The sequence below is a fragment of the Pygoscelis adeliae genome, unplaced genomic scaffold (genome assembly GCF_000699105.1).
Source record: "Pygoscelis adeliae isolate BGI_AS28 unplaced genomic scaffold, ASM69910v1 Scaffold298, whole genome shotgun sequence".
NCBI lineage: Eukaryota > Metazoa > Chordata > Aves > Sphenisciformes > Spheniscidae > Pygoscelis > Pygoscelis adeliae.
In genome coordinates this window covers 261197-277574 of record NW_008825303.1, presented here as the reverse complement: position 1 = coordinate 277574, position 16378 = coordinate 261197, and the positions used below count along the sequence as shown (strand labels likewise).

General features: G+C 39.0%; 1 protein-coding gene across 4 annotated transcripts in view; it reads left to right on the top strand.

The window, feature by feature from the left end:
• The window catches only part of OTUD7A (OTU deubiquitinase 7A), a 78624-nt gene that overhangs the window by 29874 nt on the left and 32372 nt on the right, over positions 1 to 16378 (top strand). For all 4 annotated transcript variants that reach the window (XM_009330038.1, XM_009330037.1, XM_009330040.1 and 1 more), the window contains exons 3-4: positions 8685 to 8867; positions 11861 to 12079. In XM_009330038.1, the coding sequence (XP_009328313.1) occupies positions 8685 to 8867; positions 11861 to 12079 (402 nt within the window). The remainder of the gene's footprint in view (positions 1 to 8684; positions 8868 to 11860; positions 12080 to 16378) is intronic.

Here is a 16378-nt window from a genome sequence, read left to right as displayed (position 1 = left end):
TTTATCTGTTACTGATTCACAGTATAGTCTCATGTAAAATGCTGGTTCCGTTAAATGGGCTAAAAGGGGAGATGATGTGCCTCCTACCTAACAACTGATGCTTTGTGTTTGTGGGACAGCTGCTATGGAGTATTTGAGTCACAGAGGCATGTTCTCTGCAGTAGATTTGAAGGAGTTCTAATGATTGGGATGATATTGAAAACAAAAATTTTGTCTGCCAGCAAGACTTTTCCTGTTCTGTGGGCAGGGACGCTTTGTTGTATTTTTAATTTTTTTTAATAGGGAGGGTTGTTGTTTTTTTTTTTTCCTGTGGATGCGTTGCATCAGCTTTAGGAATAGAGGGATTGTAATTTTTTTCCAATTCACTAGTAAATAATACAGACAATGATAGTGAAATATTTAAGAAATGGTGGCAAACCCCTTGAAAGTTACATTGCTGGTACTGGTTCTTCAGTAGTCTCTCTTTTTTTTAAAAAACAGTTCTCTAAATGGTATTGCATTCAAGTGTGAGTTTCACTAACAACAAGAACAGCATTAAATGTAAAGTAGATGGGCAGATATTGTACGCGATTTAGAATGGTTAAAAATTCCAAAAGGTGTGTCCATTTTAGTTTTACTGCCATCTCACCAAAATACCTTTTTTTACTTTCTTGTGTTTGTCACATTGAAAAATGGCACGCTCTCTTCCTTTCATCTTAGTTTCTTGTTCAGTTTCATTGTCTTTTTGTGCTTCTATAGAACTCATTTTTATTTTCTGAAATACATCATTCTGTAATCTTGCCCAAGTTGCTTCCTCTGTGAGCTGTGTAGCATTTTGACTTCTTTTTTTTTCCTTTGTTGTTTTGTGAAAGTTTCACATTAATTCTTACTGGATATTTTTATGGCTTCTGCTTCTTAGATATATGCACCAGCAGTTCGTGAACTGTAAACACAGGCTGCATCGTAATTTGTTTAATTCTGTCTAACCTTCCCCTTCTGCATCCTTTTCTTATGTTTTTGGTCTTGCTTAGCTTTAGGCAGCATTTCCTGCCCCTTTTAAAATTTCCTTTGCTGGAGTCCTGTGTGTATGTTGTTGCTGCAAGTTGCCCTTCATTGCAGTCCTTACTATTTAGATCTTTCCTAGTTCCCCATCGCAAATTGCATCCTTTCTGGCGTTTTGTTTATCATTAAATCAGGAATTGCTGGTGACCTTTCAAATGTTCTTTTTAACATATTGGAGTAGGTGGATATTTGAAAGCTGGGGGGGGGGAGTGCTTTATAGTTGTATGCTATTCCAACTAATTAATGATAAATGTCCTCTAGTTTTATTATATCTAAGAAGTGAAAGACAATACATTTATTAACTGTTGCAACCCCGCTAAGCTATGCTGTTTTAGCCAAAACAATAAAAAGCAAAAAAACCCAAAGACTAAATAATAGCATGTCGCTCAGGTCTTGCTGCCTGAATGTTATCTGCCTGAAAAACATAAAATCTAGTATCGGTGCAACTAGCGTAGGCTGCTTAATGGGTGCCTGATTTTTGTTATTAGAGAGTACGAGTTGTGATCTGACAAAGCATGTGCTTAACATTCAGCAAGCAAGGATTACTCATGTGCTGCAGAGCACTAAGAAGTCATTTTCTCCTCACAGCATAATCAAGCTGAAGACTTGACTAGAGAAAGACTAGGTTAAAAAAAGATGGACCCTCATTCTCCAGAAAAACAAGGGTGAATGCAGCTGTCTAAACGCTGTGAAAACTATTGTAAAACCAGAGTGGTTGTAACCGTACTACCTTTATGAAGGCAGAGCGTATTTCTCATCTAAAAAATTACAATATGTGATAGTCTTGAAGCAAACGGTTTAAAGCAGAAGTCCAAAGTCTAGTGCTCTTGTGCTTTCAGATTTCAGCTTTCAAGCTGATCAACTTATTAAAATGTGGAGTGAGTTGGAAATATATCTGTTAAAAGAAAGAAATCAGGACTTTGTCAGGAGGTCATTCTGAAACTTTTCCAAGAGAGCTTCCAATAGAGAGCACTATATAGTTGTATTGGTTTGGGTTTTTTTAAACTGTGCAATATATTATTTTATTTAAAACTCAACAAAGTGGTGATATTTTCAAATAATACCTGGGCAAACAAACCCTTGCTGTCTGATAGTACAACATTTCTGGTTCCACTCAGGCAAAAGTAATTATGTAAATGTTTTATATTTGTTACAGTGCTATACCATGTGTATGTACATAGTGCATGGATCCAATGTGGTGGATGATGCAGCCTACATGCAGCTTGGGGCAGAACCAGATATGCAAAAAAACAGCTACAGGAATATTTCTTGTCCTGTGAAGTTTACTCTGGTGTGGTTTGACCTCTTCATTGGCATGCACCCACTTTCCTTGCTGCAGAGTCTGAGGAAAATCACAGTGTTTTTTTCTAAATTTCTGACTAACCTCAGTAATTTGTCCATCTAATTCCTAGTCTTGTCCCTGGGCTGGTTTTCTTGCTAGCGTGCCTCAAGAGGAAAACAGTAGTAGTCAAGGCTAAATATAAAAATAGGTCTTAGTCTTTGGTTTCTTTTATCAAATGTTTTCTAAGGAGAAGATAGTGTCCACAGGTTGAGAAGGACAAGAAGGCGAGGTGGAAGGGCTGGGAAAGGTGAAGGAATGAGGTGTCTTCTCTGATCACAATGTGGTCAGTCCTAGTGAGGTCTCCTCAACCTTCCCCTCCCTCAAAAGCTAGATTTAATAGCAAACAGCTTTCCCCAGTGTTCACTAAAGATGTGATGCCCAAAGAGCAGCGTGCCAAGGTGAGAATGCACACTCTGTGGATCCTGCGGTAGTACTCTTGTATAGAGAATGCTCTTGATCACTACCTCCTTTTCAACTTCTTTCTAGCCTGGGATTTGGAATCCAGTGAACCTACCACAGAAAGCCCTGGCACTGGACACTTGGCTTTCATCCCCTGCCCTTTTCTTCTACTGTTGGTGCTTTTATGTCATTCCAGGTTGAGGTGCCCTAAGGAAGGCTAGGCTTTTTGGGTCCAGGACCAAGGCCTGGGAAAATTTTGTATCTCTCAGCTTGGTCTCAGAGCAGTAGATCACTGGGAAACCCATTTCTGAACAATTCTTGGACTCTTCAAGTTGTCTAAATAGGGCAGAGGTGGGGGCAGGGGGAAGCAGTCCTCTCTGATGATCAGGAAAAACTGAATCATCTGGAACGCTTCTGAGGTGAGTCCTACTCTTGCTGTTCTTTAGCATCTTTTTTTAACCCTTTACTAATCCAGTTTGAGGTGGTAAGGCAAAAATGGATAAGTGGCTTCTTAAATTATATATTGTTTTATCTAAGTCTTTGTTTTTTCTTCAGGCTGCCAATGCCTCCTGTTGTTATTCAAGCAACTATTATTTAGGACAGAAACTTCACAGCATAACTGAGTTTATTTTTGAATTTACCTTTCATGTAGATGCCTGCTGTCTCTGACACTAAAACATCAGTACCAGCCCTCAGTCAGAGTGCATCTTCCATTCCTTACTCAGCTGCACTTTTTTTTTGTTTTGTTGTTTTTCCTCCACACTAGAAACACTTGGTTTTAAAGCAGAGACCTTTCAGTCGGGTTAAATTTTACACCTGCTGACTCACATAGCACATGTAGCTGTTCTGGAAATAATTGTTCAATAAGAGTATTCTTTCTGTTGAGTTAATGAATTAATTTGGTTCCAGCATCCTGACTATGGTTCACTACCTGTGTTTTTCTAACCAGCTTTGTGCTGCTCCGGCTCTTTGCTGACTGATGTTCTCTGACCATTAGAAACTTAAAGCCTTTCATGTAAACCCACTGCGTCAGTGCTGCTTTGGAGCAATTCAGTTGCTACTAACTGATACGGTGCTACCGGTGACTTGTCATCTGATGTGATTGTGTGTACTGAAATAATGTTGTTATGCCCATGAAATACCTTTTTAAATACAATAGTATGTCATATAAACAAAGAAGTTAGCAGTCAGTGAACAGTAGGGTGCATCAGATAAGTAACAGTAAAAAAAAAAACCAAACTGACAATCTGAAAAATAGTCTTGTGTTGTTTTTGTCCTTCAGATTGCAACAAAAAGTCTTACTTGACTAATTTAGTTGATGAAACTATGCAAAAGAGATTAATTACCTGTTGCTTCTCCTTCAGCCTTGCAATGGAGGGCATGTTAGTGCCTATGTCAGGTGTAACCTCTGTGGGATAGGAAGGATTGTTCCTTTCTGTTGAGGGCCTGTGCAGGAGATGGCAGTTAAAGAAAATAAAAAAAATGTGACAGAGTAGGGACGTGTGTGAGGAGCAGAGTCTAGGAGATTTCAGAGAAGAACAGGGAACAGACATACAAACAGAACTTAGATAATAGAAAGAGTAAGTCTTTTCTTACAGAGGGACTGTATGCAGTCTGCTCCAAACCAGAAGCCTGCTGAAACTTGTTGGACGAGTAGCAAGACTGGAAGGCGGGACCTACCCCATGAGGCGTTGGGGGGGATATGTTTGATTTCAATGTTACATGGATTTATTTTTGTCATTTCTGACCCAGCGTACCTCAGGTTTTTTTCTTCTTTCAAAGCTTAGTTTGGAATGTAATAAGATACAGCTTTAGAAATTCAAAAGCTTTTGGTATGCAAAGTTTAAAGGAGGAGAGCTAGGCAGAGTTAGCTCTTATTCATCTCCACAATCCTAAGCCCCACTAGTTTCTTCAGTAACTTCCAGCTGAAACTTTCTCACCTGCCAAGTCACACTGCTATAAATCCTTGTTCAGATCATCGGCTCTGGACATCTCTGAATGTAATAACCTTTCTGATTTGTTCCCAGTTTGTCCATTGCTTCTGCTGTCCATTTCTGTGGTCCAAATCACATCACACTTTTTATTAGATCTGTTTACATATTTTTTTTATTTTGCACTACATTAGATTTTTGTACTTACTTGTATTTCTTCACACAGTGTCTTTTATAAATGCCTCTGTTTTTTTCCTCTCTTCCTTTCCCCTAATTCTCTTTGCTGCCTCCAGTTTCCTCTACTTTGACTTATGAATTTTCCTCTTTCATCCTCCTGAACTGACAAATTTCTCCTCTTTTTTTATAGGCAATGGGAAAAACAAAAGGTCTGTCATTTGTATTTACTTGTGAAAATACAAACCAAAATGCGAGGAAGCCTTGGCAAAGGGGGCAAGCTTACATGTTTCCAGTACAGAGTGTAGCTGTAACACTTATGCTAGTCAGTTAGGGTGGCTAATATTCAAACCCACTATTTCATGGAGATGGGAGGGTGCTTAATATGTTCTCTAATTTGGATGAATTTTTTTCTTGCATTATGGTGCTTGGAGGCTCCAGCAAATCTGGGGGAAGTGAGTCCAGTAATCATTTCCTGTGTTGGTTCTCTGAAGTTTAAGACTTTGGTGCCGATTGGTGATTTTGTTCAGGAGATGGGGACAACTCCAGGGAGATGGAGAGATTTGAAAATAAAATCTTTCTATGTAAGATACATTTAGATATCGAAACTTTATTTTATGTATAGTTTCAAGTCTGTATTAGAAGTTCAGTTGCTACGTTGTACCATGGAGCGTAACTCAAGAGTCACTATGCAATTTAGTTTTAAATGCAACACATTGTGAGCCTAGTTTCTGAAGGCTGACTGTAATTTTTATGAAAGAGCTTCTATATAAGATGATTGTATTTGATCTAAAACTAAGGACAGTAGGATTTCTGTTAGTTTACTGATTTTCTGCTTTCCTATTACATACATCACAGCCCCGTCACACAGCAGCTACTGACAGCACATGGGCAGTGATTTTTGTTAGATTTCAGAACTTAAACATGAAAATATCTTGAGCAGGTGACCTGTAAGGAATACCCTGACACTAGAGAAATGCTGTCTGTGTTCTATTAATATAGGTCTGTTACTCAAGGATCTGTACTGAATAAACCCAGGTTGCTGCTGGGAGTCACATAGCGCTGGACTTGTAGCATTGCCAATACTCGGATAATACTGTTTTGTTTAAACCTACATTTCCTAGAATTATATTTATTGTCACTTTCAATTTAAAAAAAAAGTTTTACTTTATTGTCCTCATGGTTGAGCAGAAGATGTAAAAAACATATTGTAAGTGCCTCCTCCTAAAAACAGGACCAAAGAAAAGCAATCCCTACTCCAGACATTGATATGTGATCACATCAGTCTTGGGAACACACTCATGATTCTTCGATGTTTGGGTTGGGCAACTTCATTCAGATGAGAGAGAGATATAGTTAGAGCAGAGCCCTGACTGGATTATAACCATTGAATCTACATGCGATCTTTAGGAAAAAGATGCTGGCAATAACTCAAGTGCTTGTTCTAGGATCTCTGACAATTTTCACTGAATTTACATTTTGTCCTACAGGCTTTCTAATAGAAGATTACAGCATAACATATATAACGATTCCATATCACTGACATAGTGGTTTATATTATGGGCTACTCAGGATGTATATAAGATTCTTGCTCGGTGATATTAATTCTCCTTTCACAATTTTGTTTAGTACTTCAAAACCTGAGATAGTTTAGCTCAACGCTGTAGGTAACAGCTGTTTGTGCTGGTTTTTTCCTACTTCAGTTAGGTTTTTGTTCTTCACAGAAATGACTGTAACAGTAAAAGACTTTCCTTTATCTGTATAAAACTGCTTTGTACTATTTTTAGCTTATTCTCCTTTGTGTAGGCAAGTAAGTTATATTTAACTGCTACTCAGGTAATGTAGCTTCTCAAAGTACATAAAGTGACAACCTCTTATGGTGTAATAAATCATGTATTAGTCAGAATCAGGTTACTTTTGAATTTCCAGGAAAAAGTGCTCATGGAATGCTGTGAAAGTCTCATATAATTAGTGGGGTCTTTTTTCTTGCTCTTAAATATTTGTAATTTTCCAATTAAAAACAAGTACTTGGAGAATGCTAGGACATCTGTGTATTTCAACTTAGCAGAATTGTTTTGAAAATAACGTACAAACATCTCAACATTTTTTTCATTATTATTTTTTGAGAGTGACAAGTACCATTTCACTACCTGTACTAAACAGACTTCTTTATCTCTGGATATTAGTCTGCGTTCTGTTATCATTGGTCATAGCAATATGATGAAGAGGGAGCTTGGAAGCAAATCTTTTAGAGGATTCTGTGTTGGCAGGTTCCATGAGCAGCTCACACAGACATGGAACCACACTGACTGAATCCTCTCGCTGCACGTTTTGTTGCAAAACACTGTCTATATTATCTGGTTTTTAAAAGACTTTCAAATTAAAGCTCTGAGAGAGCAAGTTTTCTCTGATGTATAAGATAAAAGGATGTAAAGTATTTTGCATTTGCATTCTAGCTGCTCCACGAATAGAAAGATAAGAAAGTTTCTCTTTTGTGCTATAACACTAACAGTCATGACTTTCCATCATTGCTGCTAATTATTATTTATTATTAATACAACTGTACAGATGTGAATTATTACTGCCTCATTATTTTATGTTAAATTCTGTGGGATTTAGTGTTCATCTTAAATTGCCAGTTTCTGGAGCCATTTCACCAGAATCCGAGCAAGGGAAGTCCTGCCGTTGATTGCCTTGTATGATAAAATGCCTGGATTTGTGGATGAGAGAGCAGTGGATACCTTTTACCTCAATGTTAGCAAGGCCTTTGACACTTTCCCACAGTATTGCTATATTCAGGTTAGGATGTTACACCCTGGGTGGGTGGACAACTAGATGGGCAAATAAGTGGGCAGAAAAAAACCTGGAGGTCTTGGTAGCCAGCAAGCTGCACATGAACCAGCCATGCCACCTGACAGCTAGGAGAGCCAGCAATACGCTGAGTTATATCAACAGGACCATAGCCTGTAGACTGAGGGAAGTGATTTATACCTCTCTACTCAGCACTTATTAGACATCTGTAATACCGTGCCTAATTTTGTCCGCCACCCTCAGTCCAAGGAAGACAGCTATAAATTGGATTGAGTTCAGGGAAAGGCTACAAAGGTGGTTGGGGGCTGGACCACAAGTCTTACGAGGAGAGACTGAGGGAGCAGGGCTTGTTCAGGCTGGAAATGGGGAGGCTTTGAGGGGATCTAACAGCAGCCTTCCAGTGCCAGTAAGAAGGTTATCAAGGAGTCGGAGCCGGGCTCTTCACAGTGGTGCACGGCAGGAGGACAAGGGGCAATGGGTATAAGTTGAAACGAGAGAGGTTCAGAGTGGACATAGGTCCCATGAAGACAGTCAAATGTGGGAACAGTTTGCCCAGAGAGGTTGTACAGTCTCCATCCTTAGTGTTTTAAAGACCAAACTGAATAAAGCCCTGAGCAATCTAGTCTGATCTTATAGCTGACCCTGCTTTGAGCAGGAGGTTGGACAAGAGCATTCCTGAGGTCTTCTGCAATTATGATATTAAAAAAAAATAAAAAATAGAAATTTAAAAAAAAAGACATAAGATGATGTCTGTCTTTGTCCATTTGCTCTTTATTTTCAAGGTGTTTATCAACTGTGCATTTTTGTTGCGGGAGGAGTGCTTGTACAATGTTTTATCCAAAGAACCTCTGTTCCCTTGCCAATGCTTTAAGAAAGAGCGATTCCTCTATTTAGGTTTATATTTTAAGTGCATATGAAGATGGTTTCCAGGTTATCAATCTGGTCACATACAGATGTGAGCAGAATGTCCTTTTGCTGTTTGGCAGGCAAAAATTGGGACTTGACAGCAGCTTTGAGTGACTATGAGCAGCTCCGGCAGGTACACACCGCCAACCTGCCACAGGTGTTCAATGAGGGCAAATGCTACAAGCAGCAGGAGCCAGAGCAGCCTCCCCAGGTGATGAAGGCTGAGCGACCCTGCCTGCAAAGGCAGGATGACATTGCTCAAGGTAAGAGCTCTTCTCCAGGGCTTCTGTGGACAAGCAGCTTTCTAGCTTGTCTGCTTGCAAGTTGTGCTTGTCTGCAGAGAGTTGGAAGTCATTTGCCATCAGCCTGTGAAATGTGTCATTGTGATGGGATTTACAGAGCTGCTGCCGGACCCTACGTTTCACGCTTCAGTTGTCACGAGCTTTGCCTCAGTTCTGCAAGTTAATTTTTAGTGTGTGATTAAAGTACAAAAATACGTTGTCCCCAAGCAGTCTTGTGGTACATATAAAAGGAATTAATTAGAGGGTGTCACAGACCACTATTGTATGTAGTTTTCAGTGCTTATTGAGACCAAAAAAAAGGTTAAAAAAATCCATATTTCAATCTTTGCATTCTTACTTGCAGTATGTGATTAGGGTGTATGAAATCTATGAATAACTTTCAGCTTTAAAATTTTGTTCTTTTATGGTTCCACAGAAGAAAGGACAACCTCCTATCCCCTGCCAAATAGAAATTGAAACCTTAAGAAAAATGAGTCAACTACCTCTAGCAGGATGATAAGCATTAGAATTTACTTTTTTGTTTGCAGACCTTTTAGAGATTTATTTCAGATCACTGTCTCTCTCAGACTGTTGGAATGCATTTTTTTTTTTTTATTAGTTTATCAAGGAACTGTGATTTGCACCGAAATAAATCTACAAGTCTGACAGCTTGTCATGTCAGCTTGGTGATGGCTTTCTATACAGTCATTAGAAGGAACAGAGAGTCTTCCCTTCTCCTGTTGGCTCTTCCCTCCTATTAAACAGGAAATGGCATCAGTACTTAGGAGTGTCAGTAAAGCTTTTTTAAAATTGATAACTTCCATCGGTAGAAGAGGTACTGTAGTGCTTGTTACGACTTTTCAAAAGCACTGAGTACGAATAAAGGGAGGAAGAGTAGCACACTGTAGTTGATAAAACTGTGTCCCTTCATCCTCATTAGGGTATAGCTCACGCTAAAATTCCATGTTATTAAACTGCCCAGTTTACACTGAAATGACCATTTGATATTTTAGTGGGTGTAGTAGGTAGTGTGGGGTAAGTCTGGCTTTAAATGCCTGGACTGACAGTAACTTTGCTACAAGTTCAATGCGTAACTGATGACTTGATGATCAGAGAGCCATCTCTGACTGAAACGCGAAGCTGGAGTGAGGAGGATGTTCAGGGTGGAGCAGAGAAGGGAAAGGTGGTGGGAAGGGGTGATGGAGTGCTAGCAAGGGGATGTCAAACGGAGATGCTATCCTATACTTCAATTCCCCTGTTTAAAAGTGATTTAGCTGAGATGTACAGGGAGAAGAAAGAAATGCAAATGTAATCAAACCTTCTGTCTCCCTGCCCTCCCCCCCCCCGTTTACGATATTTTAGGGAGTGCAATTTAGCTCTTAAAATTAGAAAAGCCTTGATCCATTAGAGAAATAAAAGTTCACAAACTCCAGAAAAATTAATTTTTTAATAACCATTAGTCAGTTTGAGATGTTTTAAAAACACTGTTAGCTTAAGTGATAAGCTGCATTTAAGTAAGCTTCTTTGTTAATTTCTGCAGGCACAGAAGTACAGGAACTTCTTTTATTTTAATACAGCATTGTACATGTTTGAGAGTTGATCGCTAAAGGCTAGTTTATGGTCGTATTCATGAAGCTACAGAGGTGAAGTTGCACCAAATAGTTTTTTACAAAAGCTTCCAGTACAATAAGGTACCCATTTCCAAGGAAAATCAATGAAAATATTATCTAACTTAGCATGACGTAAATCCCACCAGGAAGCTTTCTGCATATTCACAAATGTAAGAAACTCCATAAAGCTGGTGTCAACTCCCTAATAAAAACTCAGTAAAATGCCCGGGAGACTTTCTAGTATGAATTTAAGATAATCCCCATAGCGAAGGATGGCTAGAGAGAGCGCAACTCAGGCAGAAGACCTGAGGTCAGTCTGTTTGAAGCACAGAAGGGCAGTGGTACTGTGTTCTAAGGAGTGCCACTTCTCAGATGCAGAAAGAAACTTTATGCTGAATGTTAAACTTCTGAGAGAGAAGGCTAGTTACTGTTGATGAACATAAATTTTAGGCAGCTACAAAACGTTCATTTCAGTTTTTAAAAATATAAACAGGAGTAGAGGGTAGAAACTAAGCAGAAGGAAAATATCTCTATCGGTTTTGACTGAATGATTCATGGTTTAAGCACTTGAAGAGTATTTCTGTTACCCATTTGCTGATACCAGAACTGAGGCTGTGTAGTAAAGTGAAATGATACGATAGTACTATTGTTTCCCTTTCTTAACATTCTAATGCTTATTTTGCTTTAATGACCCTTTACTGTTCCTTCTATAGCATTTGTCCACAGAGAAATTCAATAAAGTGTAAGATCTTAGCTCACAGTTGTTTTGATAAAATAATGCATTCTGCAAAGGCTTGTTAATTTCATCATTCTCTTTGAACTATGTATTGTTCCTTGGATCAGGAGTTTAGAAGACACATATGCATGAAAACTGAGTTTGTCTTAAATTCAGCATAATGATGTTAAAATTGCTTCCAGGTGGATTGTTCTGAGATTATAACTGTATGGCACGTTTGGTATGCAGTGATTGTAGAATGCTGGATTTTTTGATTCACAAGAAGTCAACTTAAACTGAGAGTTCAGAACATTAATTCATTATCATCTGTCTGCCAGTAAATGTTTCTTCCAATGCATCTTTGGAAACTTAAGATACATTAAAAAATTTTTTTATAGAAATACTTGTCTTTCATATCTCGTTACTTTTACTGTTTATCTATTTTGCTGGAAGGAGAGTTCCTGTGACTTGCCACAGGGATCCATAGAAAGAACTCAGCAATCTTTTACAGTAGGGAAATAACACAAAAAAGGTAAAACAAGAAGTGGAATAAATTCCTGAGTGAAATGAACAGGCATTCGCCAGACTTGGTGTTGGCTGGTCTTTTGCGTAGTCTTCTAGGCTATAATATCTCTTTGGTTTCTCTGCAGAAAAGCGTCTTTCCAGAGGTATTTCTCATGCCAGCTCAGCCATAGTCTCCCTTGCTCGATCACATGTAGCAAATGAGTGCAGCAATGAACAGTTTCCTTTGGAGATGCCCATCTACACATTCCAACTACCAGACCTTAGCGTGTACAGTGAAGATTTCAGAAGCTTCATTGAACGTGACTTAATTGAGCAGGCAACGATGGTTGCTTTGGAGCAAGCAGGTGGGTAAATACTTCAGATGTCAGCAGCTGGGCAATCTGACGCTTTGGTTGGCGTTTCTAATCATGCTTCATTTCTGGAGCTTGCGCATCCTGCATGGGAAATAAATGCCAGAGAGTAAAAGCAAATACTGTGCTCTTTGCAACGTGACACGTACCCTGATCCTCTATTTCTTTTAAAACGTTATAGAGAAAACTGTCAAGTTTACTTACTAAAACAAAGACATTGAGGGAGGAAGGAAAGGAGGACTGACGGGGAAGTCATGCAATAAAGAAGGACGTGGGTCTGGATGGTCAGAGGGGGTTGGTACTTCCAGTTCTTGTGAGGAAACTACATTGCAGTGACTAACAAAGGAAACATCTTCAAGTTCTGTTGCAGCTTGAGAAAATGGTTTTTAAATATGTATTTTATGTATTGATTATTATTTTTGTAATAAGAAACGAAATAATTTTAAAGTAATACTTCATTATTGCCATGGGGAAAAAAGTGAAGAAATTTAAAATTAATTTTAATTCAGATTTATTACGAGTTTAAAGTTTTAAGTCAGTTTTGAAAGATATGGAGAAATGTATTTAAAGTTAGTATCTGTGCCTTACAAAATAGCAAGTGTATTAATGAACCGTGAAATGAACACATCTATATAGTGAAATCCCCAACTCTGGTGATATAAAGGAGTTATAAAATCACATTTTATGGCTGCCTGTGGAATATCGAATAGCCAGTTGCTTTTTTCTGTTGATTGCTATACTGGCTTGTGTGATGCTGTGTATTCATCTGAGAGTTCATTCTCAAAACTCGGGGCGTAGTCATACTGTGTGTGTTCAAACTGATAAACTGTTGCTTGTTATTATTCAGGGCACTGCATCATATTGTTTAGGCAGGACTTCTGCTAATCTGGTTTCACACCGAGTACTTATGTATTGTCATATGCTCGTTTTTTGGCTTTGGTATTTGAAAAGCAAGACATACTTAGATAATAGCATCAAGCAGTAAGTACTTAAGGGGGGGGGGGTGACGACGACCCAAACAAAAAACAAACCCCAAAACCCCAAAAAAACCCAAACGGTATTCGGAAGGCCTTCTTCTGGAAGAAATAGCAGTATAAAATAATCAAGGAATGCTACGGAATGCTACCCGGCAACTATGAAGTATGAAAACTGTCGGTCACCTATCAAGAAATACCTAGTTTCTCTAGGAACCAGCTAACGCAAGAAGGACAGGGAAAAAACAGGATGGCTCTTCCTCTGGCAGCTCTGCCAAGCGCGGCAGATTCCACAGGGCTATCAGCAAATACCTTGCTACAGTATCACTGTTGACCTACCCGCTTCAGTGGAATTACAGCCTTTAGAGTCAGTTGATGCAAGAGTACAAACTAGAGGATGACAGTGGTTTTCTGACCTTAAAGTCAGGGAATATGTGAAGTTAGAGCTGACATCTTCTAATTCATACAGAGCTGGCTGGCTTTGAACTTGAAATAAGGCTGCAGAAACTACTGAATTTTCTGCCTCTTAGCATTCCTCTCTCAAATCTCTCTGAAAATTAGAGTAAATCATTTATTCTTTTCTTCACTTTAATTAGGGCAATAACTTGACTCACACTGGAAAAGTCCCTTCCTCCCCAGAGCCTCTTGCGTCCTGGAAGGGAGGGTGTTTTGACCATTTGAAGTGCTTGTGGGTTTGATCGCAGGTATTCTTGTAGCCTACGTAGACTTAGTTTACTTATGTGAGCATTTCATTCAAATAAACTGGAACTCCCTGGGAAACAGTTCTTCAGTTCAAGTAAGTTAAACAGATCAAAGAGTGAATGTTTAAGAAAATCATGTAAGACTTCATGTAAACTGACCTTTTTTCTCTATTTAAGACATAAAGATACTCAGTTTCCTTTTATGTCCTGCCTACTTTAGACTATATATAGTTGTCTGAAATGAAGAGAATGAATTCATAGGAAAGTCACTTAACATGAGACATTTTATTGTCTCCTACCAACAGAGGGCCCAGTTTGACTATGGTTTGGACAATGACATAAAAAAATTAACAGAGAAGGTGCATTCCCTGCAAAGGGCCTAAAATCTATTTCAAAACAAACCAAACCAAACCCCACGAAGGACAGTAGCTTCTGTAGCTGAGGTTGGGGATATTGTTAAAGGAAAGAGAGAGATGTGTGCTTGGGTTTAAGGGCGCGAATTTCAAGAGAAAGGAAAGAAAAACTGATTAGGCAAAAGGAGGAGGAACTTGGTTAGGAACATAGTGTTCCTCGCTACTCACAAAGCATAGATTGGGAGAGCAAAATTACTATTAACAGACTGTCGCACGTGTTGTCTGAAGTGGCCGTATGAGCTGAATGTCTATAAAAGCCTGTAAGGTTTTTATATTCTCTTTTGCTATGCTTAGGCACTTACTACCATTACATCTATATGTGAAAGGATGTTCAGGTTACAGCCTACCTCTGTAGAAACTCAGAGCAAAATTCCCGATTTACTCAGAAATGCTGTGTGAGATTATAAAGGAAAGGCCCAGATAAAGGCAGTATGATGTACTCACTCTCTGCTGCTGCAGTGTATCCTCTACTCCTTTTGTGATTGCTTTCTGAATATTTCTCTTAGAGGATAGAATTCGCCACATTCATAAAAGCATTTTGGGGTTTTGTGCATCTTATAAACTCTGCTGTTCATTATTGCCTGAATTGGAATGCGGTCAGCCTGTAAGCAATGTGCAGGCTGATCTCCGAGTGTTCTTGCAGTAATCAGTGTGATTCTTCGACAGAGGATGGCTCAGATAGTGACAATATTAAATGAAGTCTGTGTGAAAGGAATTGTATAATTCTAAATATTTTGCTGCAGCAAGTTGATTTTCATTATATACATGTGTTCTCCCGTGTGTTGTTAATCTGTAGGCTGACACAAAGAGAGATATTATGAAAACTTCTGCTCTACTGATCTGTTCAAAAAAACCATAGCATAGGCAGCAGAATGGCTGGTCTAACACAGTGTTTTTAATTAAAAGAAAAAAAGGTTCTATTGCAGTGCTGAAATATAATTCAATACAAAAGTTAAAAGTAAACTGTATGAACCTTCAAGTATATTGCTTTTCTACACTTTTTGTTCTGTGCTCAGGTTTGTGTTTTCTATGAAGCATTTTACACAGCTACAGGCAATATAAACAGTAATATGTTGTTAAGCCTGGGTTTCACATCCCCAAAAACAAATTCACCAAAATTCTGGAAATACTTGATTTCAAACTGTTAAAAATTAAGGTTTGTTAGAGAAAAATTGATGCCTTTTCAGGTTGTAGAAACATTTTCTTATCCCAGAAGTTTTAGCAGGTTTTTACATGGTATATGCAGGGTGCTGGGATGGCAACCATTATAATTACAAGAGAACTGTATTTATTTCCTGATTTCCAAGCTTAGAAATGCATGCTTGTGTAATTCAGTTCTAATATGAATGAGAAATATTGTATCACAGGGTAGGATGACATGCAATAATATAATAGAAAACCGACTGTCTTGGGTTATGAAAGAAACAAATGAAGAAAACCAGTAATACTGGATCTGCAGTAACCTGCAGGTAATGTAACCCAGTATCGGTTATCTGCAGCCAGTTAGGCCTTGTCATATATTTCTGTGCCATCTTATTTTGTGATCTTTGATTTGCATTCTGGTCAGTAGCTTCTGTGACAGTCTGTATTGCTTATGCATCAGGCTAAAAGAGAAGCGTTTACTTAATTGCTCAGTTTTACTTATTTCTACATGCACAGCTGAACATTACACTTCAAGGACAACAGTAAATATGAATAGCCTTGCAGATGCTACAGAGAAATCGTCCGAGCAGCCAGGGATCAGGTTAGGAAAGCTAAAGCCCTGGTAGAATTAAATCTGGCCGGCAACATCAAGGGCAACAAGAAAAGGTTCTATAGGTACGTTGGGGATAAAAGGAAGACGATGGAAAATGTGGGCCCTCTCCGGAATGAAACGGGAGACCTGGTTACCCGGGATACAGAGAAGGCGGAGGTACTCATTGACTTTTTTGCCTCAGTCTTCACCAGCAAGTGCTCGAGCCTCACTGCCCAAGCTGCAGAAGGCAAAGGTGGGAACTGGGAGAATGAAGAGCTGCCCACTGTGGGAGACCATCTAAGGCACCTGAAGGTGCACAAGTCCATGGGACCCGATGAGATCCATCCGCGGGTCCTGAGGGAACTGGCGGATGAAGTTGCTAAGCCACTATCCATCGTATTTGAGAAGTCGTGGCAGTCCGGTGAAGTTCCCACTGGCTGGAAAAGAGGAAACATAACCCCCATTTTTAA